The 24,519-nt window shown below is 47.2% G+C and overlaps 2 protein-coding genes and 1 pseudogene across 10 annotated transcripts; 1 reads left to right on the plus strand and 2 right to left on the minus strand.

The window, feature by feature from the left end:
* Positions 1 to 3,296: 3,296 nt before the first annotated feature.
* Positions 3,297 to 6,741, minus strand: CNPY2 (canopy FGF signaling regulator 2). 2 transcript variants are annotated; one of them, XM_047786928.1, is made up of 6 exons: positions 6,226 to 6,741; positions 5,520 to 5,632; positions 5,260 to 5,375; positions 4,208 to 4,411; positions 3,954 to 4,050; positions 3,297 to 3,472 (listed from the first exon to the last, which is right to left on the minus strand). In XM_047786928.1, the coding sequence occupies exons 2-6, from the start codon at positions 5,605 to 5,607 to the stop codon at positions 3,429 to 3,431; spliced, it is 549 nt and encodes a 182-aa protein (XP_047642884.1). In that variant the 5' UTR covers positions 5,608 to 5,632; positions 6,226 to 6,741; the 3' UTR covers positions 3,297 to 3,428. The 2 variants fall into 2 exon arrangements, with proteins under 2 accessions (XP_047642884.1, XP_047642885.1); XM_047786929.1 differs by having other exon boundaries at positions 6,697 to 6,719.
* A 919-nt stretch (positions 6,742 to 7,660) lies between these two features.
* PAN2 (poly(A) specific ribonuclease subunit PAN2) lies at positions 7,661 to 24,279 on the minus strand. 8 transcript variants are annotated; one of them, XM_047786935.1, is made up of 26 exons: positions 24,082 to 24,279; positions 23,039 to 23,446; positions 19,298 to 19,467; positions 19,068 to 19,188; positions 18,845 to 18,922; positions 18,202 to 18,469; positions 17,458 to 17,800; positions 17,170 to 17,266; positions 15,909 to 16,028; positions 15,574 to 15,693; positions 15,175 to 15,303; positions 14,848 to 15,047; positions 14,609 to 14,742; positions 14,369 to 14,475; positions 14,052 to 14,150; positions 13,713 to 13,786; positions 13,462 to 13,609; positions 13,014 to 13,157; positions 12,819 to 12,878; positions 12,295 to 12,385; positions 10,052 to 10,209; positions 9,814 to 9,957; positions 9,514 to 9,693; positions 9,298 to 9,391; positions 8,822 to 9,019; positions 7,661 to 8,344 (listed from the first exon to the last, which is right to left on the minus strand). In XM_047786935.1, the coding sequence occupies exons 2-26, from the start codon at positions 23,318 to 23,320 to the stop codon at positions 8,310 to 8,312; spliced, it is 3,594 nt and encodes a 1,197-aa protein (XP_047642891.1). In that variant the 5' UTR covers positions 23,321 to 23,446; positions 24,082 to 24,279; the 3' UTR covers positions 7,661 to 8,309. The 8 variants fall into 8 exon arrangements, with proteins under 8 accessions (XP_047642891.1, XP_047642888.1, XP_047642889.1 ...); XM_047786932.1 differs by having other exon boundaries at positions 14,597 to 14,742; XM_047786933.1 differs by having other exon boundaries at positions 14,609 to 14,745.
* Positions 10,858 to 10,958, plus strand: LOC125131925 (uncharacterized; annotated as a pseudogene).
* Positions 24,280 to 24,519: the final 240 nt, after the last annotated feature.

Genomic DNA, 24,519 nt, shown 5'->3' on the forward strand with positions numbered 1-24,519 from the left:
TATTTAAAGATATTTTAAAAGATAAGGAATTATAGTCTTATTCATCCTGTCAAACCTTTGTACACTCATTCCTGAAATACATGATGAATGATGACCCTTCCAGAAAACAGGTAATAAATATAGGAGAGACAAACATTTAGCATCTAAAATGACCGGGGGTGGGGAGGAGGTCCCATTGTGGCGCAGCGGAAAGGAATCCAACTAGGAACCATGAGAATATGGGTTCGATCCCTGGTCTCGCTCAGTGGCTTAAGGATCCAGTGTTGCTGTGAGCTGTGGTTAGGATCGAAGACGTGGCTTGGATCCCAGGTTGCTGTGGCAAAGGCCACCAGCTACAGCTCTGATTAGACCCCTAGCCTGGGAACCTCCATGTCATGGGTGCAGTCCTAAAAAGCAATATAAAATAAAATGACCAGGCAGGCAGAAATTGCTTCTTAAAAGGGATAGTCAGGAGTTCCCATTGTGGCTCAATGGGTTAGAAACCTGATTAGTATCCACGAAGATATAGGTTTGATATCTGGCCCCACTCAGTGGGTTAAGGATCCTGAGTTGCTGTGGCTGTGGCACAGGCTGGTAATTGCAGCTCTGATTCGACCCCTAGCCCCAGAACTTTCATATGTTGCAGGTAGAGCCCTAAAAGAAAAAAAAAGAATAATCAGTCTGGAAAAATGGCTGAAAAGAGGATATAGTGCTTTTTCACTGTATATTTTTAGACTCAGAGGGGCATGTGTTCAAACTTGAAGGTAATTTTCAAACAAAGTACCATTTTATATAGCCTCTGGGAACTACCTGGAGACTCCACTGGTCTGGGGATAAGATGATCCCTAGAGTTGAAGCTTTGGCTCCCCTGCCCACCTTTGAGCTTGGTTTCTTCATCTGTAAGTGGGAGTAACATCTAGTATTTTGTGTGTGTGTGTGTGTGTGTGTGTCTTTTTTTTTTTTTCCTTTTCTAGGGCCACTTCCCATGGCATAGAGAGATTCCCAGGCTAGGGGTCTAATCGGAGCTGTAGACCTCGGTCTTTGCCAGAGCCACAGCAAGGCGGGATCTGAGCTGTGTCTGTGACCTACACCACAGCTCACGGCAACACCAGATCCTTAACCCACTGAGCAAGGCCAGGGATGGAACCCGCAACCTCATGGCTCCTAATCAGATTCGTTAACCACTGTGCCACGACAGGAACTCCAACATGTGGTATTTTTTAAAGCTGTAAAGATTAAATAAGTATGTGTTGTGCTTGTTATGGCTACTTAACATATACTATTTCTTTTTCCCTTGCTGTTCATCTCTGCCCTGTATTTAAAGGAATCTTGTTTCTGCTCTGAATCCTTTCTACAAAAGCAAAAAAATCCTCTAAAACTTATTTTTTAAAGGACTGCATTTTCACATAACACAATTTCCCTGTGACACCTGGATCTCGTTTAACAGTCATTGGGGGGCGTTCCCATCATGGTGCAACGGAAGCACATCTAACTAGTAACCATGAGGTTGCAAGTTCAATCCCTGGCATCACTCAGTGGGTTAAGGATCTGGCATTGCTGTGAGCTGAGGTGTAGGTCGCAGACATGGCTTGGATCTGATGTGGCTGTGGTGTAGGCTGACAGCTGTAGCTCCAGTTCAACCCCTAGCCTGGGAACCTCCATATGCCACAAGTGCGGCCCTAAAATGCAATACCCCCCCCCCAAAAAAAAAACAAAAAAAACCTCCCAGTCATGGGAATGTTTCTTTAAATTCTAACATTTTACTGATAAGCTTATTTAGAAGGCATCTGAAAGTTAAGGTGTAACCAGATAGGCTCTACCAACTATTGGGATAGAATAATTTGTTATAGTGAGCCTCCAGAAAGGTTTCAATTAAGTTCTTGGGTTCCTTGTGCTAACCTTTAATACGAACTAAAATATATGCAAAGTATATCCTCCTGACCTTCTGAAGATCATGTCAAGGATGACATTATCCACTCTTCTCTATGGAAGACACATGCCTGCGTCCCAGTGGCAAAGACTCTTGGACTTGTTGCTAAAACTTGGCCTCTGTTCACCAGTGCTGAATAGAAACTCAGACAGTTTTGGGCAAAGGAAAAAAAAATCTTGGCGTTCCCATCATGCTCAAATCCGACTAGGAACCATGAGGTTGCGGGTTCGATCCCTGGCCTTGCTTAGTGGGTTAAGGATCTGGTGTTGCTGTGAGCTGTGGTATAGGTCGCAGACGTGGCTCAGATCTGGCATTGCTGTGGCTGTGGCGAAGGCCAGTGGCTACAGCTCCAATTGGACCCCTAGCCTGGGAACCTCCATATGCTATGGATGCAGCCCTAAAAAAAAAAACATTGTTATTAATATTAAATGTTTTATTTATCATTTATGTAGGAGTTCCCTGGTGGCCTAGGGGTTAAGGATCTGGTATTGTCACTGCTGTGGCTTGGGTCACTGCTGAAGGTGGGTTAGATCCCTGGCCCAGGAATTTCCCCATGCCATAGGCATGGCCAAAAAAATAAAACACTTGTAAATAACTTGGTTTTTTTTTTTGCAAATTTTAAAAACAGTTTCAGGTTCCCTGTAAGAGAACTCTCATTTACATTTCTAATAATTTCTGGTGGGAGAGTAAACTTTTTAGGCACTAAGCAGGTAAAGGACAGAATCCTGGGTATACCCACAGGGCTATGAAACATGTGAACATTATTCACATGCATCATGGAAGTAAAAAGTTAGTAACAGCTGGACTAGAAAACTGATTTGACAATATACAGTATTTCTCTCTGTCTTTTTTTTTTTTTTTTGGTTTTTAGGGCCACACATGCGATATGGAAGTTCCCAGGCTACGAGCTGCACTGGAGCTTCAGCTGCCAGCCACAGCCACAGCAACTCAGGATCCGAGCCTCTTATGTGACTTATACCACAGCTCATGGCAATGCTAGATATTTAATTCACTGAGTGAGACCAGGGATCGAACCCGAATCCTCATGGATACTAGCTGGATTTGCTACCACTGAACCACAAGGGGAACTCTGATACAGCTTTTCTTGTTTTTGTCTTTCCTTTTTTTTTTTTTTTTTGCCTTTTAGGGCTGCATCCTTGACATATGGAGGTTCCCAGGCTAGGAGTTGAATCAGAGCTACAGCTGTCAGCCTACACCACACTTTTAATTAGACTCTAAAAAAGAATGAAAGCTTCAGGCTCCTCCTACCTTTACGACTGACCATTCTCAAAGCTTTTCTTTCCCTTTTTTTCCTGTCTGGAATCTTCTATTTTCGAGCATAATGTAAGGGCTGATTCTGGGCATGAAAAGACAACACAGTTCATACTTCTGGTTTCTTTTCTTTTTTTTTTTTTTTTTCAGTTCATTTCAGTAAAAACATAATATAAAAGGCATTGCCACCCTCTTCCCCTCCTGGGGGTGATCCATCAAGCCTGTCAATGTGGGTCGCTCCAGTGGTTCATAGCTCATCATGCGATATGTGCAGGGCATGGTCACACAGATCTGCAAATAGCACATAACAGTTTCAAAGAAAATACCACTCTCATATCAATATATGCCACTAACAAGAAAATACCCCCAGGAGTTCCTGCTGTGGCACAGCATGTTAAGGATCTGATGTTGCTACAGCTGTGGCATTGGTCTCAGTTGCTGCTCAGATTTGATTCCTGGCCCAGGAACTTCTATATGCTGTGGGTGCAGCCAAAAAAGAAAAGGAAGAAAATACCCTCAAACAAACTGACGCACACCAACCACCATTTTTCAGAGCATATGCTTTAAATGACAGAACAGTCCCACTATCCTCTCACCTGTAGATCAGGTGAGAAAGGCACAAACAGTCAAAGCTGACAGGAAGAGAGAATGGAGAGGAACAACCCAAGTCCTAACGCCATAAGCAATGGAAGCCAACTCTTGATCTAACATTGGAGGATGGAGAAGGTTCCAGAGGGCTGTGAGGACAGGAGATAAAGTGGGTGTAGCTTACCTGTTCGCTTACTACAAAGTTTGTCTTTAACGTTGTCAGCCTCACGGGAAAAGAATTCAATGAGTTCATCCTCATATTCCTCCACAATGCTCTCACACTGTCAACCCAAGGGAGAAATGAATGAGAGAGGACAGCAAAGAAAGCCTCTGGTCTCCACCTCCGAAAAGGACAGGGGCATTAACCCAGCTTTCCACTTGGGCTCTCCAGTAACTCCCCTAATTTCTAAGAATCCGATACCCACTCCCATAGCTCACCGCAAACTTGAGGGTGCCGCTGATGTCTGAATCAATTCGGATGCCCTGTAGGTCCAGTTCATTGGACTCTCCATTCCGGCCCACTACACGCACGTAGTTCTTGCGGTGGGTGGAAGGATCAATCTGTTCCCCATACTCCTTCATCCGGTCACATACCTCCTCTAGCAGCTCTGTGAGGTGGGCCTCTGAGCGAGCATAAGGCACCTAGAAATGTCCTCAGCCTTGGGTCACATTCTTCTACCTCTGTACATTAGTAATTTGTGTCCTTACTTTTCCTTCCAAATCTAGCCCAACCAATCTATTCTAAAAAGGCTGTCCTAATTTAAAAACAGTATGATTTGTACAGTTCCAAAGTATTTTCAAATATGTGAAACTATTTTACCTCATTATACAAGCCTAAAACGTAACATAGGTGTCATTAGCTCCAAATTATAAAACAACCTCTTTGACTAACCCTAATTAACTACACGTTCTCTTCCTTTGAATTCCCTTAATTCTTAGGGCTGTAAGGTACTGATTTTTTTTTGTATGAAAATGAGGCTAATACCTACCCTTAAGAAAGAACACTGAGAGGTAGCATAGGCTTTGAGGATAACAACTGTTAAAGCATTTCACAAGCATTCATGACCTTAACCTTTCTCAAGTGCTCACTAGATACAGCTTTGTGTCTGTGTGTTATATTTCAACGAAAGTAAATTTCCTAAATATAAGGATGTTTCCCCGCCCCCCCCCCCCAGGAATGTTTTTATGTATGCTGCCATAGTAAAAACACAAGTCATAAAGATTAAGGATGTGGAGAAGGGGGCTGGTCAAGGTTCCCTCTCTGCTAAAACTTCTATACCAAAAAAAAATTATTAGGTTTGGAGCCAGAAGGCAAATGCATAAGGGTATAAACCTTCAACCTCCTCCAAATGAGACAGCCTAATCTTTTAGATGCCTCTGTGGGTCAATGTTTTCTTCATTTCTATCAAACTATGGTCCTTCTTAATTAGTTGAGTTTCTCCTTCAAAGTTAGAGTGAGTTATTTTATTCGGGGGAACAGTCACAGTTACCTCCACCACTGACTGGCTGCCATCTGGATTGATTCGGAAAGAGCCCATCTGAATGGTCTTCTTGGGATCCACCTGAGCAATTTCCCACTCTAGTTCATCCACCAGAGCCCTGCAAGCTGGTGCAAGTGGAGGGAGAGGGGGAGAAAGGAATCAACCCAGGGACTTCCACTCATCCTTTTCTCGGGCCTTGGATTCCTTGTCCTCCCAAGGCTCTATCATCCCCACCTCCCTTCCTCCCATTTCTTCTTTTGTGCCTTTACCTCCACAGTGTAGATCTTGGCTCCTTCGAGCCCAGGCAGTTCCCAGCAGGGCCCCTAGAAGCAGGGCCAGCCAACCCCAGCCTTTCATCTTTAGCGCAATGGGGTTGCTCCACCTGGGTTTGGAATGGAATAAAACATAGGTGTGAGGAGACAGCTCCATTTCTCCCCGTCCTCCGACCACCCCCCCCTCCCCTCCCAAGGCCTACAAAGGGCTCAGTGTGATCTGGCTCCACTTTCCAGGAAATGGCCCGGACACAAAGGAGCTCCTCTGTTCCGGCGTTCGAGCACCCGGAATCCCCGGGGGCGGTGGGTAAAGAGCGCAAGCTCGGGACTTGGGGCTTAGCCCCAGACACTACGTGGGCAAGTGAGGCCTTAGATGTTGGTACTTAAGCTTCGGCTGCCTACGATTCATAGGGCTATGTGGATGACGGCTATGGGTCTGTGGCTGGCGATCAAGCAAGGACGACAAGCAGAGGAGCTGCTGGCAAGGAGTAGCTGATTCTGGCCAGGAGGTAGCGAGGTGGCTGGCTGGCAAGAAAAAGCATTCAATAACTAGGGCCTATTTGAAGCCAGCACCAAAGACTGCTGCATCCCACCTCCAGCTATAGACTATTCCCTGTACGGACCAGCCCCCTTTCTAAAGACCCCGCCATTGCTTTCGCTCTAGTCCAACCCCGACCCTCACTGCCACTCGCGTCGGTCCCACCTCTGCTCCCAGGGCCGCCGCGGTGGCCCAGGCGCTGGAATATAGCCGGACTCTCACTTTTGCTCTCAAACCTAGCACCTGGCTGCGGGAGCGCGGGGCTGTCCAGGCTTCTCCAGAGCGCTCCTGCACTTTCTAGACACGGGGTGCCCCAGCGACTGCCTGAGCCAGCTTTTCCGACCCTAAGTGGACGCCTGCCTAATCAGGGCCCAGATGCGCTGCGGTAAGAATCCCACCCTAGAGACCGACCCCAAACCCGCCCCTCCAAACTCTCGCGCGAACAGGCAGCGTAGGAGCGGCTCTCAGGCAGCGAGGACCCCAGCGGATTGCAGGACCCAGACTTGCGTGGCGAGCTGTTCCACGTGACCACCAGGGGTCAGCCGAGGAATAGGAGTGGCTAGAAGCAAGGACAGAGCCCGACGTGGTGCACCGAGGCCCTCAGGCTCGCGCATGCCAGTCTAGATGGGTTCGAACCTTCAAAAAGAAAGGTGCGCTGCTAGCTAGTAAGAAGCCCAGGTTTCAATGCCCGGGAAACTGCATCTCCCAGGAAGCACCGCGGCACCACACAGACTCTTTGCTGGTAGCCAAAGATAAGATATCCTGGGACCTGTAGTTTGTAAGGGTCTCCAAATTCCCTTTCATACATTTAATAGGGAAATCATAATGCACCTCTTAAAAGAATCCAACCTTAGGGTGCTGGGCAGCCACAGCAAAGACCAAACACTGCCCATACCTAATTATACTCCTCCAATATCCTTAATTTTTTCTAATTTTTTTTTTTTTTTTGCTTTTTAGGGCTGCATCTGTGGCATATGGAAGTTCCCAAGCTAGGGGTTGAACTGGAGCTTCAGCTGCTGGTTTACACCACAGCCATGGCAACTCAGAATTGGAACCATGTCTACAACCTACACCGCAGCTCAGGGCAACGCTGGATCCTTAACCCACTGAGCAAAACTACGGATCAAACATGCATCCTCATGGATACTAGTTGGGTTCGTTACCTCTGAGCCACAATGGGAACTCCCAATATTCTTAATTTTGGACTCTAGAGCTTTATCTTCACTTCTAGGTGGGAATTTGAAAGCCTTAGTTTTTTCTTTTTTTGTCTTTTTGCCATTTCTTGGGCCGCTCCTGCAGCATGTGGAGGTTCCCAGGCTAGGGGTCCAATCAGAGCTGCAGCTGCCAGCCTATGCCAGAGCCACAGCAACGTGGGATCCGAGCCGCTGTCTGCAACCTACACCACAGCTCATGGCAACGCCGGATCGTTAACCCACTGAGCAAGGGCAGGGATCGAACCCGCCACCTCATGGTTCCTAGTCGGATTCATTAACCACTGCACCATGACGGGAACTTCCAAGTTTTTTCTGATTTTAATAGAAAGCCAACACAAAGGAAGGGAGGACTGAAGTCAGAGTACCCCACACTCAGATGTTCCTAATGAAATAGATGACACCCAATAATATTTTTTGTTTTTATTTTATAAAACATGCAGTTTAAAACAAAATTTTAAAAAATAACAAGAAAACAAAACTTGGGATGGGAGAGTGGATGGAAGACAGATGCTTCTCAGCTGTTGGCAGAAGTGAAGCCAGCAGCCAAGCTTTGTCTAGGACCCAAAGGCCCTTTTGGCAATGGTGATGTTGGCAACACTAGTTTGCTGGGGCCACCAGACTAAATGCTGGCCCCTCCAGGCAACCCTGAAGCAGAGACCTGAGTTAGGTCTTGAGCTACTACTGTTGTATCCTATCATTGTCTGGGACTAGGAACTGAGAGTTTTGGTTCCAGGAGCTTCTTTGCCTAGGATATTTATTACCCATGTATTTATTAAGAATACTAATTACTTTCCATCTGGGTCAATCCTAGACTGTTGCTGGCCCACTATTTTGCAAAGGATGAAAAAGCAATCTGGCTCCTAGACCCTTTGCAACAATTCTCCTGCATTCCAGTTCTATTAATAGCACCATCTGTAGACCCTGAGCAGGTCCAATTCTGGAAGTAGGGTATAGCCAACTTGGGAAGCCATCTCCCAGTTCTGGGGCCACAGAACATTGAAGGGAGAGAGAACTGTTCACTGGGAAAGGGTGAGGTCAGAGCGCCAGCACTGAAGAGAAGACAGCTGCATCTGTCAGAAACAAAACCAAAAGCATTGACTCTTAAGGTACCTGGAAAAAAGCACCTGGGACACTTTTTTTTTTCTTTTCCTTTTAGGGCTGCATCCGAGGCATATGGAAGTTCCCAGGCTAGGGGTCGAACTGGAGCTGCAGCTGCTGGCCAACCCCACAGCAACAGCAATGTGGGGTCCAAGCTGCATCTATGGCCTACACCACAGCTCAGTGGCAATGCTGGATCATTAACCCACTGAGTGAGGCCAGGGATTGAACCTGTGTCCTCGTGGATGCTAGTCAGATTGTTTCCACTGTGCCATGACAGGAACTCCCAATAGAGACTTTGAATCAACTGTTAAGTGCTTTACAGTACAAATATACGGTTGGGTGGTACCGTTGTTAACATCATCATTTTAACTATGGTGGGTATCATCATCACATACGCAACCAAAATCCACCCAGTCAAGTTTCCCCTGTCCCATCCCAGGCCTTACTCTTGGGACTTGTCTGGCCCTCAGGCTCAGGCACCTTCCAGTCCATCTTTCGGCCTTTCTCATAAAGGCCCTTCAGCACTTTGTGGAAGGACTCAGGCTCAGTGCCATTTTTGCTTAGCTCCAGATATTTTCGGTAAAGCTGAAGGGCTGTGCGGGCATCCTCAATACTGTCATGGGTCTCCCCTTGAATCTTCAGATCTGGGGGAAGTAGAGGTGGAATAGTTTGGGACCTAGCAAAGGGAGGTTAAGAACATGTCTGCTCCTCTACTCACATCCCCAGCTCCCAGTAAACAACAAAAAAATCTGACTGCCCTTAAGGGGAAGAACCAAACACGATCCCTAGTGCACAGAAGAGATACTGAAACTAACTAAATCCATTAGTAACTCTTACCACTAACTTAGGGTCCTCCCTTCTCCCCTTGGCCTCTCACACATTTTCATGCTCTTGCTGAGCACTACAAGGCAGAGCAACTCACCTAGAAAGTACCAAGCAAGGAATCGCAGGGAAATCATTCGTTTTCGGGGCATGTGAAATAGATAAACAGTGTCAAGGACCTGGTCCTTGGGCACCTGCCAGGGATAAAAGAGTAGAAGACTGAAGGTAGGGGATCCGTAATTTCCCATTTTCCAAAAGCATCAGGTATATGGGAGCCCCCACACAAAGAAGACTCTGAAAAGAGCCCTGCCCAAACCATGAGGTTGATGACACGGAAGTCCTTCTGCAGACCATGACCCACAAACTTGACGCCAATGTCTATGAGAAAACGAAGCTTTAAGTAAGTAGACTTTAGAGTTGTGAGGTGCTTAGAGGAAATCTTGGCATCCAGGTCTCCTGGCTTTATCCCCGAGTACTGAGTCAAGTAATCCACCACCTAAGGATGGAGAAAAGGTGAAAAGGTCCAGGAAGTGAGGTGCACAGATCCCCCCACGCTCTTCCCTGTGTTCTGCGTTGGCATAGGGTCTATCTCACTTGCACCTCCACATCCTAATACCTGCTCCTGGGTAGAGATGTAGTCATCAATGAAGGGGATACCCTCATTGGGCCCCTGGCCCCTAACACACGTAATCCTTGCTACTGACATCTGGCTTGGCTTGATGGTTGACTTGGTGCCATCGCTGCGCAGCTCCGCTTCCTCCTACATGAGAAGAGTTAATGAGGAAATCAGAGAAGTGCTTATGACTGCTAATCGCCCCAGAGTTCTAACACCCCACCCTTTTGGTCTTCGTTACCTCATTAAGGGTGACAAACTCAGCATCCAGGCCCACCAGGTCCCCAACCTGTGGCATCTCATTAAGCATCAATGGAATAAAGGTAGTATGTGTTTTCCGCTGCTTCCGTGCTAGTGAGGCTTCAGCCAGCAGAACGTTTGCCTCAATAGGGTTCTTGACTGGAGGGAGAATCCAGGAGACATGGTTTGGGAAGAGAAAAGTGACTGGGGCGGGGGGGGGGGGGGGGGGTGGAGCCAGAGTGGCTGACCATAGACCAGGTCTATAGTGTGATCCCTCAATAATCAAAGCATGTGAGTAAAAAGATCATGTACAGAGCAAGTTGATGGAACACGTCAAATCAGAAAATTATCAGGAAATGTGCTAAGAAAAAGCAAAAAAAGTCAACAGAGAAGAAAGAATAAGATTTTCACTCTGGACTTTATCTTAGAAAATCCAATAAGATAAAGTTGCAGAGAAACTATGGTTTAGAGGCACCAGAATGGGACTTAATAAGGAGTTCATTGCCAAAAAAAGAGATCTTCTCTTTGGGATAAGAATGGTTGGAGTTCCTGTTGTGGCACAGTGGAAACGAATCCTGACTAGGAACCATGAGGTTGTGGGTTCAATCCCTGGCCTTGCTCAGCAGGTTAAGGATCCAGCATTGCCTTGAGCTGTGGTGTAGGTCGCAGACATAGTTTGGATCCTGTGTTGCTGTGGCTGTGGTGTAGGCTGGCAGCTGTGGCCCCAATTAGACCCCTAGACTGGGAACTTCCATATGCCGAGGGTGTGGCCCTGAAAAAAAAAAAAAAAAAAGAATGGTTAAGCTTGAACTCACTTCAGCACATATACTAAAACTGGAATGATACAGAGATTAGCATAGCCCCTGCATAAGGATGGCATATAAACCTGTGAAGCGTTCCATACTTTTTTTAAATGGACCTATCTACAAAACAGGAACACACAGACACAAAGAACAGATTGGTGGTTGCCAAGAGGAAGGGGGAGGGAGTGGGATGGACTGGGAATTTGGGGTTAGTATATGCAAACTATTACATAAACAACAAGGTCCTACTGTATAGCACAGGGAACCATATCCAATCTCCTGGGATAGACCATGATGGAAAATAATATATATAAAAAGGAAATGTAGGAGTTCCCATAATGGCTCAGTGGTTAACGAATCCAACTAGGAATCAGGAGGCTGCAGGTTCGATCCCTGGCCTTGCTCTGTGGGTTAAGAATCCGGCGTTGTCGTGAGCTGTGGTGTAGGTCACAGATGCGGCTCAGATCCCACATTGCTGTGGCTGTGGTATAGGCCAGCAGCTACAGCTCCAATTAGACCCCCCTAGCCTGGGAACCTCCATATGCCTTGGGTGCAGCCCTAGAAAAGACAAAAAGACACACACAAAAAAAAGAATGTGTGTGTGTGTGTGTATATATATATATATATATATATATATATATAAAATGTATGACTGAATCTTTTTTTTTTGCTGTACAGCCAAAATTGGCACAACACTGTAAATCAACTATACATTAAAAAAAAAAGAATGGTTATGCTCAAAATCATAACCTCAGCCATTTTAATCAGATTTCTCCCCCATCACCTCTTTCCACTACACCCTTGGGATCTCCAGCTACTAAATTTAACTCCTGGTAAGAAGAAATCTCTTTAAAAAAAAAAAAGAAGAAGAAGAAATCTCTTTACAGTCTTCGGAAATATTAATAAATGTTTGCCAACACTTTTCTTTTCGTTCTTTTTGCGGGGGGGGGGGGGGGGCTGTGCCCATGGCATGTGGAAGTTCCCAATCCAGAGACTGAACTGGCACCACAGCAACAACCTGAGCCACAGCAGTAACAATGCTGGATTTTTTTTTTTTTTTGGCCTTTTCTAGGGCCACACCCGCAGCATATGGAAGTTCCCAGGTTAGGAGTCTAATCGGATCTGTAGCCAACAGCCTACACCACAGCCAGAGCAACTCAGGATCCGAGCCACGTCTGGAACCTACACCACAGCTCACGGCAACGTCGGATCCTTAACCCACTAAGCAAGGGCAGGGACGGAACCTGCAACCTCATGGTTCCTAGTCAGATTCGTTAACCACTGCACCACGATGGGAACTCCGACAATGCTGGATTTTTAACCTGCTGAGCCATCAGGGAACTCTGACCAATTCTAATCTTAACAAGCTATTTCCCAGATCTCTTCCTGAAGATCAATCTAAATCAGCCACACCCTTGGGTCTATACTATGTACTACTTACTGTTCAGGTTGTATTTGGAATTAAGATTCCTTTTGATGTAATAAAGGATAGCAGGCACTTTCCAATTCATGTCAAACTGCACAGCTTCATGCTATAAAAGAAAAAGCACTTAATGGCCTACACATATGCCTCTTTTTCTTTTTTCCCCAAGGCAGAGAGAAGATAGTACTCAGATACTATTTTTAGCTATGCTAATAATTTATTTTATTTTTATTTTTTGGCCACCCTGCGGCATATGGTATTCCCAGGCCAAGGATCAGATCCGAGCCATAGTTGTAACCTAAGCCATAGTGGTGGCGATGCCAGATCCTTAACCCACTATGCCGGGCTGGGGATCAAACCTATGTCCCAGCGCTCCCAAGACACCACAATCCCATTGTGCCACAGCAGGAACTCCTATCACTTTATATTATCTAGGACCCATCCCTCCCTCCTAAATTTGCCTGGCATTCTCTCAGACACCTAAGATGAAGATGCTAAGAAAGGGGGAGATGAAAGGGGAAATGGAATGTCTTACAACTAACCTTATCAATAGGTTCAATGAGAAAGTCATTGAAGAGATACCACTGCTGGTGGGTAACGCCCTGTGCAGATACAGAGAAAGACTGATGCCAAAGTGATGGACGGAACACTCAGGCTCAGGCTCAAGATAAGGACAGTCCAGGGACTCCACTGTGGCCACCGCCAGGCATGTCCCTGCTCTGTATTACCTCACTCACCTCCTTGCGCTGGTGGTAGGTCTCTCCAACTTTGATGTGAGCCACCAGGCTGCCCCCTGTGCGTGAGTCCAGGATGTGTACCACAGTAGCCATCAGGTCATACACATAGACACCATGCTCCTCCTCTGCCCTGGCTGGGCCCCACTGTGAGGGGGGTACCCAGGCTGCTAAGCTAAGTTTAAGTTTAAGGATGGGAAAGGAAGGGGAATGGGGATAGAGGACAGGGAGTCTGGGATATGGGGACAGGGGACCAGGGTGGGTTCTTTCCATCCTAGCCCATCTGTGGCTCCCAACACTGAACTGAGTCACTCTGGAAAAGCCCATGACTGGTGAATACTAGGCCTTACTCCCTTTTTTCCCCTATACTAAGTTCCACCTTCCCCTTACCCTGCTTCTGCCCCGACCTTCTGTCCCTTATTCCCCCTCTTCTTCCCAGTTATTCAACAACCTGCATCTCATCCCCATCAGTCCAATTGCAAACATCCAGCCCTTTGTTCTTGGTCATCTTCATTCGAATGGAGAAAGGAAGCCAGACATTCTTCAGCTCCTCAATGGAGGGACACATCCGCATGCCCTCTGGACTCCCTAGTTCATTCCTATCAGAAGAGAATTGGAAGTTTGTTCTGAGGACATCTAGCCAGTGACAAGAGGAGCCACTGGGTATTTCAATCCTTTGACCACTCCACAGACAGTACCTACCAATCAGCCAAAGCAAACTCCTTGTTCTTGGAGATTTCCCCGCCATGCTTCTTTATTGCCATCTTGAAGGCAACCTGAACACAAAGGAGGAAATATCCAATTCCTTAGGAACATTAATCACATATGGAGGTCAAAAGCAGGAGAAAACTTTAAAGTACTCCCATGGAGTTCCCCAGTGGCTTAGTAGATTAAGGATCTGGTGTTGTCACTGCCATAGCTTGGGTCACTTCTGTGGTGTGGATTCGATCCCTGGCCCCAGAACTTCTGCATGCTGTGGTTGCGGCCAGAGGTGGGGTGGGGGAATACTCCTTAAGCTCTGTTTCCAGCCCCTGTCCTTACCTCAGCCTGCATTCTCCAGAAATCAGCTTCTTTTAAGCTGTTCACCTCACAATTGATGACAAGAATATCTGGCAGGTGGCGGATGTTGCGGGTCTGAATCTGAAAGAATAAATAAAGCAAACAAGGAATGGCAGGGAGCCTAAGGTGAAGGAAACCCAGACAGGAACATTTAAGCCTGGATCTGCATCCTCTAACTGGGGTTCTTCCCACTCTCTATAGGTCTCCAGATGGCAGTGCCAACCCAGCCAATCCCAGATGAGACCGTGGCTGACCTCCCAACATGGCAGGACTCTAGTCCAGGGCAACAGCCCACTCACCGTGGGCTGGTACTTTTCACAGTTGTCACACCAGGCCTGTGTATTCTGCTCCAGACAGATGCTTCGCTTCAGCACCTGAGCAAAGTCACAGTTCTTCCCGGTTTTATCTGAGGGGAAACTGGATGCTTCATTTCAAGTTCTCCCTGAATCCACCGTTAGTCCCCCAACCCTCCCCTTGATGTTATAGGACATTTGGGGGAGCCTCCCCAGCCCAGCTGCAGGGTATACCACTGTTGCTACCCTCAGGGTAGGAGAGCGTGAAGAGCAGGGTGGATGAGGCTCGCACGGTCTCACTGCCACAGCGGCAGAGGCTGCAGTTTTCCATCTCACAGCTGAACAGCTGCCCAATGACAGAGTCCCCCGATGAGCAAAAGCTGCTAAGAGTGGGGAGGGCAATGTATGCACACTGAGGGGGTTAGGAGACCCTTCATGTCTCAGAGAGGCCTGTCATGGTAGCTTTAACTGTTCCAGTTCCATACCTGCCTCCAGCACCTCGATAAGCCTGGGGTACTTCCAGCTCCTGCAAATCTTGATGCAGCTGAGTGAGAATGAAGCGATTCCACCTCTGAATGAGCCTGGCCAGGTTGCCCTTGCCTGAAGCCTCATCCGAGTCAGCCAAAATCAGACCAAGGGCTGAAGCCTCAGGAATGGTGCGGAACGCCCGGAGAAAATTACTGCCCTGGAATCCAGGAAGTGTGTTGGTGGAAAAGGGTTATTTTCTCTTTCGTGGCCATTTGCAGAGTGATGTCCTTGCCTACTCTCCGCCTCCCTTCCCCTTTTATTGTCACAGGTCCCTAGGCACTGACCTGACAAGGGTCACCTCGGGAGAGGTCCAACATGTGAAAGAGGAAGCCCAGCTCACATGCCAGGCAGAACTCCTTCTGGCAAAGGTGGTTCTGGATTACACAGCGAACAGGCTCCAAGAAATAGAGCACCTGGAGGGAAGAGCAGGAGAACTGATGCAGGCAACTAGCACAGGGATGAAGAGAAATGGGAAGGTTAAGAGCTGGTGGAGAGTATAAAGCAGGAGCCAGCTGAAGAAGAAGAGCTCACAGAGAAGACCAGAAGGCTGTGGGGCAACAAAGAAAGGTAGAGGAGGCCAAAGTGGGCGTGGCTGGGGAGACCTGGACAAAGAGTAGGGTTGTGGGGCCTGCAGCAAAGAAGAGCGGTAGCCATGTTCAAGTCACAGGAATACCCAGCCCTACCTGGATCATGCAGTTACAGTAGGCATTGGGGATGTGGGGCTCTAATCCGGCAAACAGCGTCTTATTGTAGTGTTTGAAGTCAAAGTCCTCCAGCCCTAGCTTGGAGTATTTGATGGTCACCTAAGGCAGAAACAGTCTGAGTAAATGAAGACATCTTCAGAGTCCCCTAAATCTTTGCAGTAGCCATAAAGCTCCCCAAAACCTCCCTCCTGAGTCCAGAGTGATAGGAGAAGGCTCCTTGAATGAGCACTTCAATTCTTCCTCATGTGACCTCCTTCCCCGGGAACTTTGCCCCATATATCCCAGAGGGCTTCTTCCTTGGTATCCCCCAGCACCTTGCGGTATTTCTTAGAGACCATGTGGAGATGTGGCTCCTCTTCTCGCCCTATCGGTGACTCAGTGACCTGGCTGAAGCTGTCAAATTCACTGTCAGACTCCTTGAGTCGGTAAGGAATCTAGGGTTTTTAAAAAGAAGTAGCCTCATTGGATATATGCTCATCTTTGGTTTCCTCACACCTTTAACCCAACATGGAAGCAGTCACCAAGGCCTGAACCTTCGAATTTCACAGGGTTTTCAGCACCCACTGCTTCCTTTTCATTGCCACTGCCACTGCCACCGCCCTACCTCATCAGAGCTGGACAACACCAATGGATTCCACACTGGGCTCCCCAAATATACTCTGTCCACTATACCACCACCAAAGTAACCCTCCCACTTCGGTGCATCACTTTTTCCACTTTACACTGGTATTCGAGGCTTAACAACTGGCTCCTCTTCCAAACTTTCTCTCTCCTTATTTCCTAATACTAATAGCTGCTCCAGCATAGTCCCTGTCAGACACGCCTTTTGCAGTTAGGGGTCTTGAGACTTTTACTAACACTTTTCTTATCTTCAAGGCTCCCTTGTTACTATTTACTTACCCATCTCTCACCTTTCCAGCTCAACATACGCCTCTTTCAGTATGCTACTTCCTTACCACTTTAGCCCAGAGTAACACTTTCCCTACTGAATGCTTCTAACATCCTTTTAACATTTAATGGTAGAATAGAAATAATTTTCTGTTATGGACAGGTGTTTTTTTTTTTTTTTTTGTCTTTTTAGGGCCACACCCACAGCACATGGAAGTTCCCAGGCTAGGGGTCGAATCGGAGCTGCAGCTGCCAGGCTACAGCACAGTCATAGCAACTTCAGATCTGAGCTACATCTGTGACCTACACCACAGATCACAGCAACGCTGGATCCTTAACCCACTGAATGAGGCCTGGGATCAAACCCACATCCTCAGGCATACTTGTTGGGTTTGTTACTGCTGCGTCACAATGGCAAGTCCTATTATGGATAGGTTTTATTTCACCAACCAAATACTAAACTTCTTAAGAGCAAGGAACCGATCTCCCGTGTCTCTGAATCCTAATCCTAACACCTAACACCTAGTACCTTCAATACAGTAGCCTTCAAAAATCCTCTATCCCATTAACTAAAAACAAAAACTACTAATAACTACTAAAGGAAAAAGATAGCGAAACACCAATGGGCTGGAGTGAGGGCTGACCACCGCCACCCCCCCTCGGCCCCGCCAAACCCCTGAAACATACCTGATTGCGTAGCCTTGTGCGAGGGTTGGGCGCATAGCCAATGAAGCCCACCTTCTTCATGGTGCGCAGAATCTCTGCATCCACAGGGGGTGCTCGCCTATAATGCAGTACAGTTCTAGGGCATGAGTTGCCCATCCAACCCCCAATCCCCAAGGGGCCAGAAACAAAAAGAAAATACTGAAAGTAGACAAAAATCAGGAAAGAGGTTGAGTAATAACAGGGCTCACAGAGAATTTCCATATCTTGGCCCTTCCCCCCCCCCCTTTTGGTTCAGATGTGAGGTACGACCTGGGAGCTGGAGCGGAGTTGGCGGCAGGCCAATCAGAGAGAAGCGTGTCAGTGGTGAGCGGGACAGGGATGAGGGAAAGAGGCAGCAGGTCCTGGCTCCAGTCCAGAGGAGGCAGTGAGTCCACAAGACAGGGCAAAGCAAATTCGGTCTCACGGGAGTAGGGGTTGAAAGAAGGCTCAGGGGAATCAGTCCAGAGGTGCACACAGCCCTCAGAATCCCCAAAAGCGAGGGCCTGCTTGCTGGCTGACACATCAAACGTCATTAGCAGAGGCCCCACAGGATTCACATGAAAGATGTCTGCTGGGTTGGCCAGGCCTGTGGGCTCACAAAACTGGCATTGCCCTAGGAGGGAGAAGGAAGCCCACTGAGCCCTGGAAGGTGAAAGGGAGTCATCCTTTTATGCTCTTCCTACCCTCTTCCCCTGGTATCAAGGAAAGGTGGGCTCCAAATCCATGCCTAGAGATAAGAGAAAATACCATCTGATGACTTCCCATAAACCACACAGAGGTCTGCTACCCAGCAAAGGACAGTTCTGAAGTTGTTTTGCTTGCTCCACCTTTATTTTTTGTGTGTGTGTTCTTCACACACAGGGAGAAAGTAAAAGCTCTAATCTCTGAGCAAACCTAAGTAAGACCCTGTGACACCTACTTTCTCCCCAAAAAAGAAATTCTAAGGAAATACACTCCTTCTGGCACCTAAGTCCCCTTCACTCATCGACCCCTCCTACCTACAACGCTTCATACCTGACTGGGAGATAATAGCAAGACGAGAAGTATACGTAGGGATAAAGCGTAAGAAGGCAGGATCCACGTGTACTTGAAGTGGTGTGATGGCACGCATCATTCGAAGATCATACACCTTGAGGAAACGGTCACAGGCCAGGCCAGTGAGGCGGCTGGAGAAGCCACAGGCGGCTAACAGGTTGCCATGCACATCAAAATCCGACAGACTTCCTGAGAAGGCATCAAACACATGCTCCACCTTGAAAGTGCGGAGGTCTCGCAGGGAAACCTGAAGGAGAGAGATCTTAGTTATCTGCCAATGTTACTATCAGGAAGAGGACCTGCCATCTACCTAACCATGGGAGGCCCCTACAAAAAGAACAAAGGCGCTAGGATACAGGCAGTTAAGGCACAAAAAAAGGCAGAAAAAGAAGCCAAGAGCTGGAAGGGAGCGCCATGAGAAACTTTCTTTACCTTTTGCCTCTAAGGTACCCATTTACCACAGAAAACATCAGGCTGAAAGATAATTTCATAGTGTCATGGCAGAGTAGGAACTCAATTCATTCTTCCCAGCCCTCCAAAAACAGCCCCAGAATTGAGGGAAAGGCAGAGCCCAATCACATATCCGAGCCTCTTGGTGGGAAGAAAAATGAAACTTGGCCACCTTGCCAGATGTGTGGCCACAGAAGAAGAAGCGATTTGTCTGTCTCATGATAGTGACTCCAGGTGTCTCAACTGCATACTGGGGAAGGAAGCAGGAGAAACCAGTTAGAATGATTCTTCCCACAGACCAGAGGCACAGAAAGGTCACACGCACATCACAGGCGTTTCCAGCCCAGGTACACTCCCCCCAATAACCTCAGGCCCTGCCTGGGTCCTGCTTGTACCTTCTGAGTCTCCTGGACAGTGTTAAGGTCAATCTCCAATATGTGGTTCTGCAGCCCACCAACAAGCAGAGTGCTGCTTTCAGTCAGTAGGAGGCTGTGCATATCCTCACTCTCATCCAACCTGAGAAAGAAGAAAAGCTAAGGGGCCAGGCTCTCAAAAGTTTCCAATCCTTTAGCCTTCCCACACTATGAAAGCCCCTTTTTCCCTCCAGAGGTAAGAAGCTACTTACAGGTAATCAAATATAATGAGGCCCCCACGGGCCATATACTTGAGATTGTTTTTGGTCAGAAAAAGGATGCCATTCTCCAGGCTCTGGATCTGCCGAATGTCATCACTGCCATTGACCTGAAAGGAGGAGTAGCGCTCCAAAGCTGGACCAAAAAATGATGTAGCATGGCCCTGGAGAAAGACGATAGAGATGCTGAGTGGGAGGGGGCAAGGCCATCTCAGATACAATCAGAGACTGGACACTGCTCAATTTCTCTCCATTCTTGCCTGGCCTTCCTGGCTAGCAGTGACCCAGCTGAAGAGGTAACCACTCAGTTGGTTAAAACAGTGTTCAGGTCAGAGATGTGGGTCTAATCCTCCACTGGCCAGCTGACTTTCTTATGCTCCAGTCAAGTCTTAATCTTTACCAGCCATCTGGGAAATGTGTACTGTGGGTCACAGGCTGGAACAGAGAGAATGTGAAACTCATGCCGCCTTGGCTCCTATGACATCATTCACTCCTGGTTTCTCTCCTGACTCTTAGCTCATACCTTCTTATGTGCAATCCTTATGACAACTCTTGAAACATGGCTATTCCCAGCCCACCATCTTCTCTCACTTAATTTGTCTTCCTAGATAATCATACTCACCCTCAAGGTTTTAACCATTCATCTTTTTTTTTTTTAAGGGCCACACCCATGGCACATGGAAGTTCCCAGGCTAAGGGCCAAGTCAGAGCTGCAGCTGCTAGCCTACAGTACAGCCACAGCAATGCCAGATGTGGGCCTCATCTGCAACCCACACTGAAGCTCACAGCAATGCCAGATCCTAAGGGAGGCCAGGGATGGAATCTGCATCTTCATGAATACTAGCTGGGTTAGTTACCACTGAGCCACAACAGGAACTCCTAACCATTCATCTTAAAACTGATGAATCCAAATTTCCTCCCCTGGCCCAGACCATTGCCTCAAGCTTCAGACTTATACATCCAAATACCTACTAAATATCTCTCTTTAGATGTCCCATGAGAACTTTCAACTCATTACATCCTAGACTAACTTCACCATTTTTATCCCATTTCAATTCTTCTTAACTGTATTCCCTATGGCATCATGATCTACCCAGTGGAGTAAGTCAAGGGTAATCAATTTAGGTCTTATTTTACTTCCTAGGTATTTACCAAATCTATTCTCATGCATAAATCTCTACAGAGCTTCATTCAGGCCTTCATATGAACATGTTTTATGTGAACTACTATAATATTCTGCAAACTGACCTGAGTCCTGCCCCATCCCCCTTAAATCGAATTCCATAGTGCTACCTCAGCACTCTGCCTAAGATACAAACCAGACACTGCCACTCTGGATAAAAATCTGCAGCAACAACAACAACAACAAAAAGACAAAAAAAAAAATCTGCAGCAGACAAGAATCAAGTTCAAGGTCTTTTAACATAGCATATAAGGTTTTCTAGAATGTTCTCCCTTGGCTATATCCATGGGTCCCTCCCTCCTTCTAAAGGGTTTAGAATAGACATCCTGGCCTGTAGCCAGGTCTCAATTAAAATATTAAAATGTGAAGAAGTGCCCATCGTGGTGCAGTGGAATGAGACTGCAGGTTCAATCCCTGGCCTTGCTCAGTGGGTTAAGAATCTGGCATTGCCATGAGCTGTGGTGTAGGTTGCAGACTCGGCTCGGGTCTGGCATTGCTATGCCTGTGGCGTAGGACAGCAGCTGTAGCTCCGATTAGACCTCTAGCCTGGGAACCTCCATATGCCGCGAATGTGGCCCTAAAAAGCAAAAAAAAAAAAAAAAAAAAATTAAATTTAACTTTATCAGAGAAACTTTCTCTGACCAACTATTTAAAACAGCAACACCTCCCACCCTTCAATACCTCAATCCCCTTATTCCACTTTGTTTTTCTTAGGAATTCTAAGCAACATCTGATATATCATAAATACATTTTTCTTGCCTTTTAAAATGCTTATTCCAAACTAGACTCTAAAGCAAGGTCTGACACCTAACAGGTGCTCAAAACACACTGGTTGAAGGAAGAAATTCCTAACTCTTCAGCTTTATCTTCCAGTCCAGTAAACCCTACTTATAGTTCTTGCACTCTGCAATCACCATGCTATGTAGTATCCTGGGAATCATTCTTTATCCCGTTGCTTTTTTTTTTTTTTTGTCTTTTTGCCTTTTCTAGGGCTGCTCCCGCGGCATATGGAGGTTCCCAGGCTAGGGGTCTAATCGGAGCTGTAGACCCCGGCCTGTGCCAGAGCCATAGCAACTCGGGATCCGAGCTGCGTCTGCGACCTACACCACAGCTCACGGCAACGCCGGATCTTTAACCCACTGAGCAAGGGCAGGGATCGAACCCGAAACCTCATGGTTCCTAGTCGGATTCGTTAACCACTGCGCCACGACGGGAACTCCTATCCTGTTGCTTTTGCCAAGACAGCATCTCCCCCTCTTCTTCATCTGATTCCTACTCATCACTCAAGAATCAGCTCAGGGAGTTCCCGTCGTGGCGCAGTGGTTAACGAATCCGACTAGGAACCATGAGGCTGCGGGTTCGGTCCCTGCCCTTGCTCAGTGGGTTAACGATCCGGCGTTGCCGTGAGCTGTGGTGTAGGTCGCAGACGCAGCTCGGATCCCGAGTTGCTATGGCTCTGGCACAGGCCGGGGTCTACAGCTCCGATTAGACCCCTAGCCTGGGAACCTCCATATGCCTCGGGAGCAGCCCTAGAAAAGGCAAAAAGACAAAAAAAAAAAAAAAAGAATCAGCTCAGATGTCACGTCTTTCTGGAGATCCTCTGACCCTCTTCTGTGCTCACCAACACCTAATTCATATTTTCACACTGGCATTTATAAGCTTATATCCTAAATTCATAATTATTAAGTGAAACACTTTATTTTCCTTTAAAGTACCAAAAGTTAATCTGTTCACAGGTGTTTCCTCATTGTCCAGTGAACTCCTTGAGGGCAAGGATTATGTTTTAGTCAGCTTTATTCCTTGTGCCTAACCTACTAGACACTGTCTACTGAAATCAGTGTATTACAAAAAAATTCACTCTTTCCAATGGAAAAACAATTCACACCCTATGGAAGGTAAATCAGTAAACCAAGAATATCACATTACTTCTTACAAAATCTTTGGGCTCCCTAGCATATCGGCAACATAGGTACACATTTTAAAAAACTAATGACAGTTGTTCCATGAGAGATTAAAATCAGCCAAAGAAGATAAAATGATTCCATATATGGTATGCAGAAACATGCATTAAACATTCTATAATTATAAAAATGGAAAAGAGAGGAGCATTAGAGACTGTATCTGGATAGCTTTAGACTAACTGATGAGCACAGTTATCAAAATTAATCAAAGGGAACTCCCTTGTGGTGAAGCAGGTTAAGGATCTGGTGCTGTCACTGCAGTGGCTCGCTACTGTGGTGTGGGTTTGATCCCTGGTCTGGGAACTTCCACATGCCACGGGCACAGACAAAAAAGATTAATGAAAGCATGGAATGGGCAAACTGTAGAAGCGGGATGCCTTCTGAATAAGAACACTTATGTAACCTATCCCTGGATCCTACGGCTCTTTCTCCTTCTACTCCCCTCCTGTTGGCTTGACTTAGAGATCCAGCTCTCATTCCCTTAATTCAGTTCTGGCTCCCTGCAAAGCAGCTGTCCTAGGACTAACACCAGAATAAAAGATCTCCAACATCTTTTTTCAGCCCTTACAAAGGGGTACCCCATGTTCTTACCCCATGGCTTCCCACCCACAGCATCTCCTCGTGCAAGTCAAAGTGGGAGACGGAGACAGGCACGCCCACTTCAGCCACCACACTGTGCAACTCAGAGTAGACACCTTCCATTATGTGCACTGACTCCTGGACTGGAAGAGCCTCTAAAGCCACTCCCTCTGGGTCTAGCTCCACATTCTGCAGCAGACTTGGGTTCAGGTGGGCATCCAGGACAGGATCCAGGGCGGAATGCATGGACGGGGTATACTCTGCCAGGCCAGGGTCCAGACTCTCGAAGTTCATGATGATGATGGTGATGACGGCAGCAGATTAGACCTGCGTCACACCCCCCCTTCTCACTGCCCCTTTGGATGCCTGACCCAACCTTCAGCGGGACCACACAAGTGGACCTAGAATGGACATCCTGACCTGCAAATGGAAAGAGGGAGCTGAGTCAGGGGTAGGCCCAGGTACTTATACTTAGTGTTCCAGGTTTTACCGGCAGGAAGGAGATGAGGCAGGCAGATGTAAGAATGTTAAGTAGGGGATGAAGCAGGCAGAAAAGGGATGGGCAGTGAATAAGAAGTGGGAGAAGTGCTGTCCTTTCCTTTTCTTCTCTAGTTCCTTTGTATCCCCCACCATCCCACTAACTAAATTAATCCTTGACTTCCCTTTCACCTCCCATAAGGCCGGCTCACTCTCCTGATCCATCACTGAACCATCACTGGAAGGTACAGCAACTGCGGGGATAGAAGGGGGCTAAAAGGTTTGTTTTCCAGAATTAGGAGTGGGGGTGGATGGCTGAAAAGCGAGAACAAGACAAGTCAGTTTCCCAGAATCCTCTGCAATGTTACCCAAGATTCCCAGGAGAAAATAAGAATGGCCAGTTACCCACAATTGGGGCGGGGGTAAGGGGGACGTGGTGTAAATAGCTAGCTACCCAGAATTCTCTGGGGGAACCAGAAAAATCAATTACCCATAATTCTCCCCCGGCGGCGGGTAGGGGAGAGAGAGGGCAGGGGTCAGATGTGTTCCTGGGATGCTTACGGGGATTGGGTCATTACCAAGATTTCTCCATGGCGGATATTTTGGAGCGCGTGGAATTAAAATGAGTAGGGAGAGAGCAAACGCCGTCAGCTCCGCGGGAAATTCCAGTTTCCCCAATTCTCCCCCGCGCTTCAGGTTCAACCAAACTCCACGACGAAAAGGACGGCGCACTTCTAGCGGCAGCTTCCAATCAGGAAGGGCTAGGGGCTCACTTCCGCCAATCGGAAGGAGCCAGGTACAGCCGGCCCCGCGAGAAGACGTGTGAAGAACACGAGCTACGGGGTGCAGATGGGGACAAACAGAGTCCGATGTTGTCTCCGTTTTGTGTCGTTAGAAAGTAACTTCTCTTTTAAGCTTTCTTAGGACAAAATTAGAGAGCCCCAGGCTTGGAAACCGAACTTTCGTGTTCCGTATAGATTTAGAAACTAGAATATGGGGCGCCCAAGGCAAAGCAT

Source organism: Phacochoerus africanus, chromosome 7 (assembly GCF_016906955.1).
Source record: "Phacochoerus africanus isolate WHEZ1 chromosome 7, ROS_Pafr_v1, whole genome shotgun sequence".
Lineage (NCBI taxonomy): Eukaryota > Metazoa > Chordata > Mammalia > Artiodactyla > Suidae > Phacochoerus > Phacochoerus africanus.

Excerpts from the sequence above, each read along its gene's own strand:
- CNPY2 (XM_047786928.1), bottom strand. The coding sequence starts at position 5,607 with ATGAAAGGCTGGGGTTGGCTGGCCCTGCTTCTAGGGGCCCTGCTGGGA. Across the intron at positions 5,376-5,519 it reads CCAAGATCTACACTGTGGAG|CTTGCAGGGCTCTGGTGGAT; the intron begins GTAAAGGCACAA and ends CACTTGCACCAG. Across the intron at positions 4,051-4,207 it reads GCGGCACCCTCAAGTTTGCG|TGTGAGAGCATTGTGGAGGA; the intron begins GTGAGCTATGGG and ends TTGGGTTGACAG.
- PAN2 (XM_047786930.1), bottom strand. The coding sequence starts at position 23,320 with ATGAACTTCGAGAGTCTGGACCCTGGCCTGGCAGAGTATACCCCGTCC. Across the intron at positions 18,923-19,067 it reads CTGTCCAGGAGACTCAGAAG|TATGCAGTTGAGACACCTGG; the intron begins GTACAAGCAGGA and ends TTCCTTCCCCAG. Across the intron at positions 18,470-18,844 it reads GTGGCCACACATCTGGCAAG|GTTTCCCTGCGAGACCTCCG; the intron begins GTGGCCAAGTTT and ends TCTCTCCTTCAG.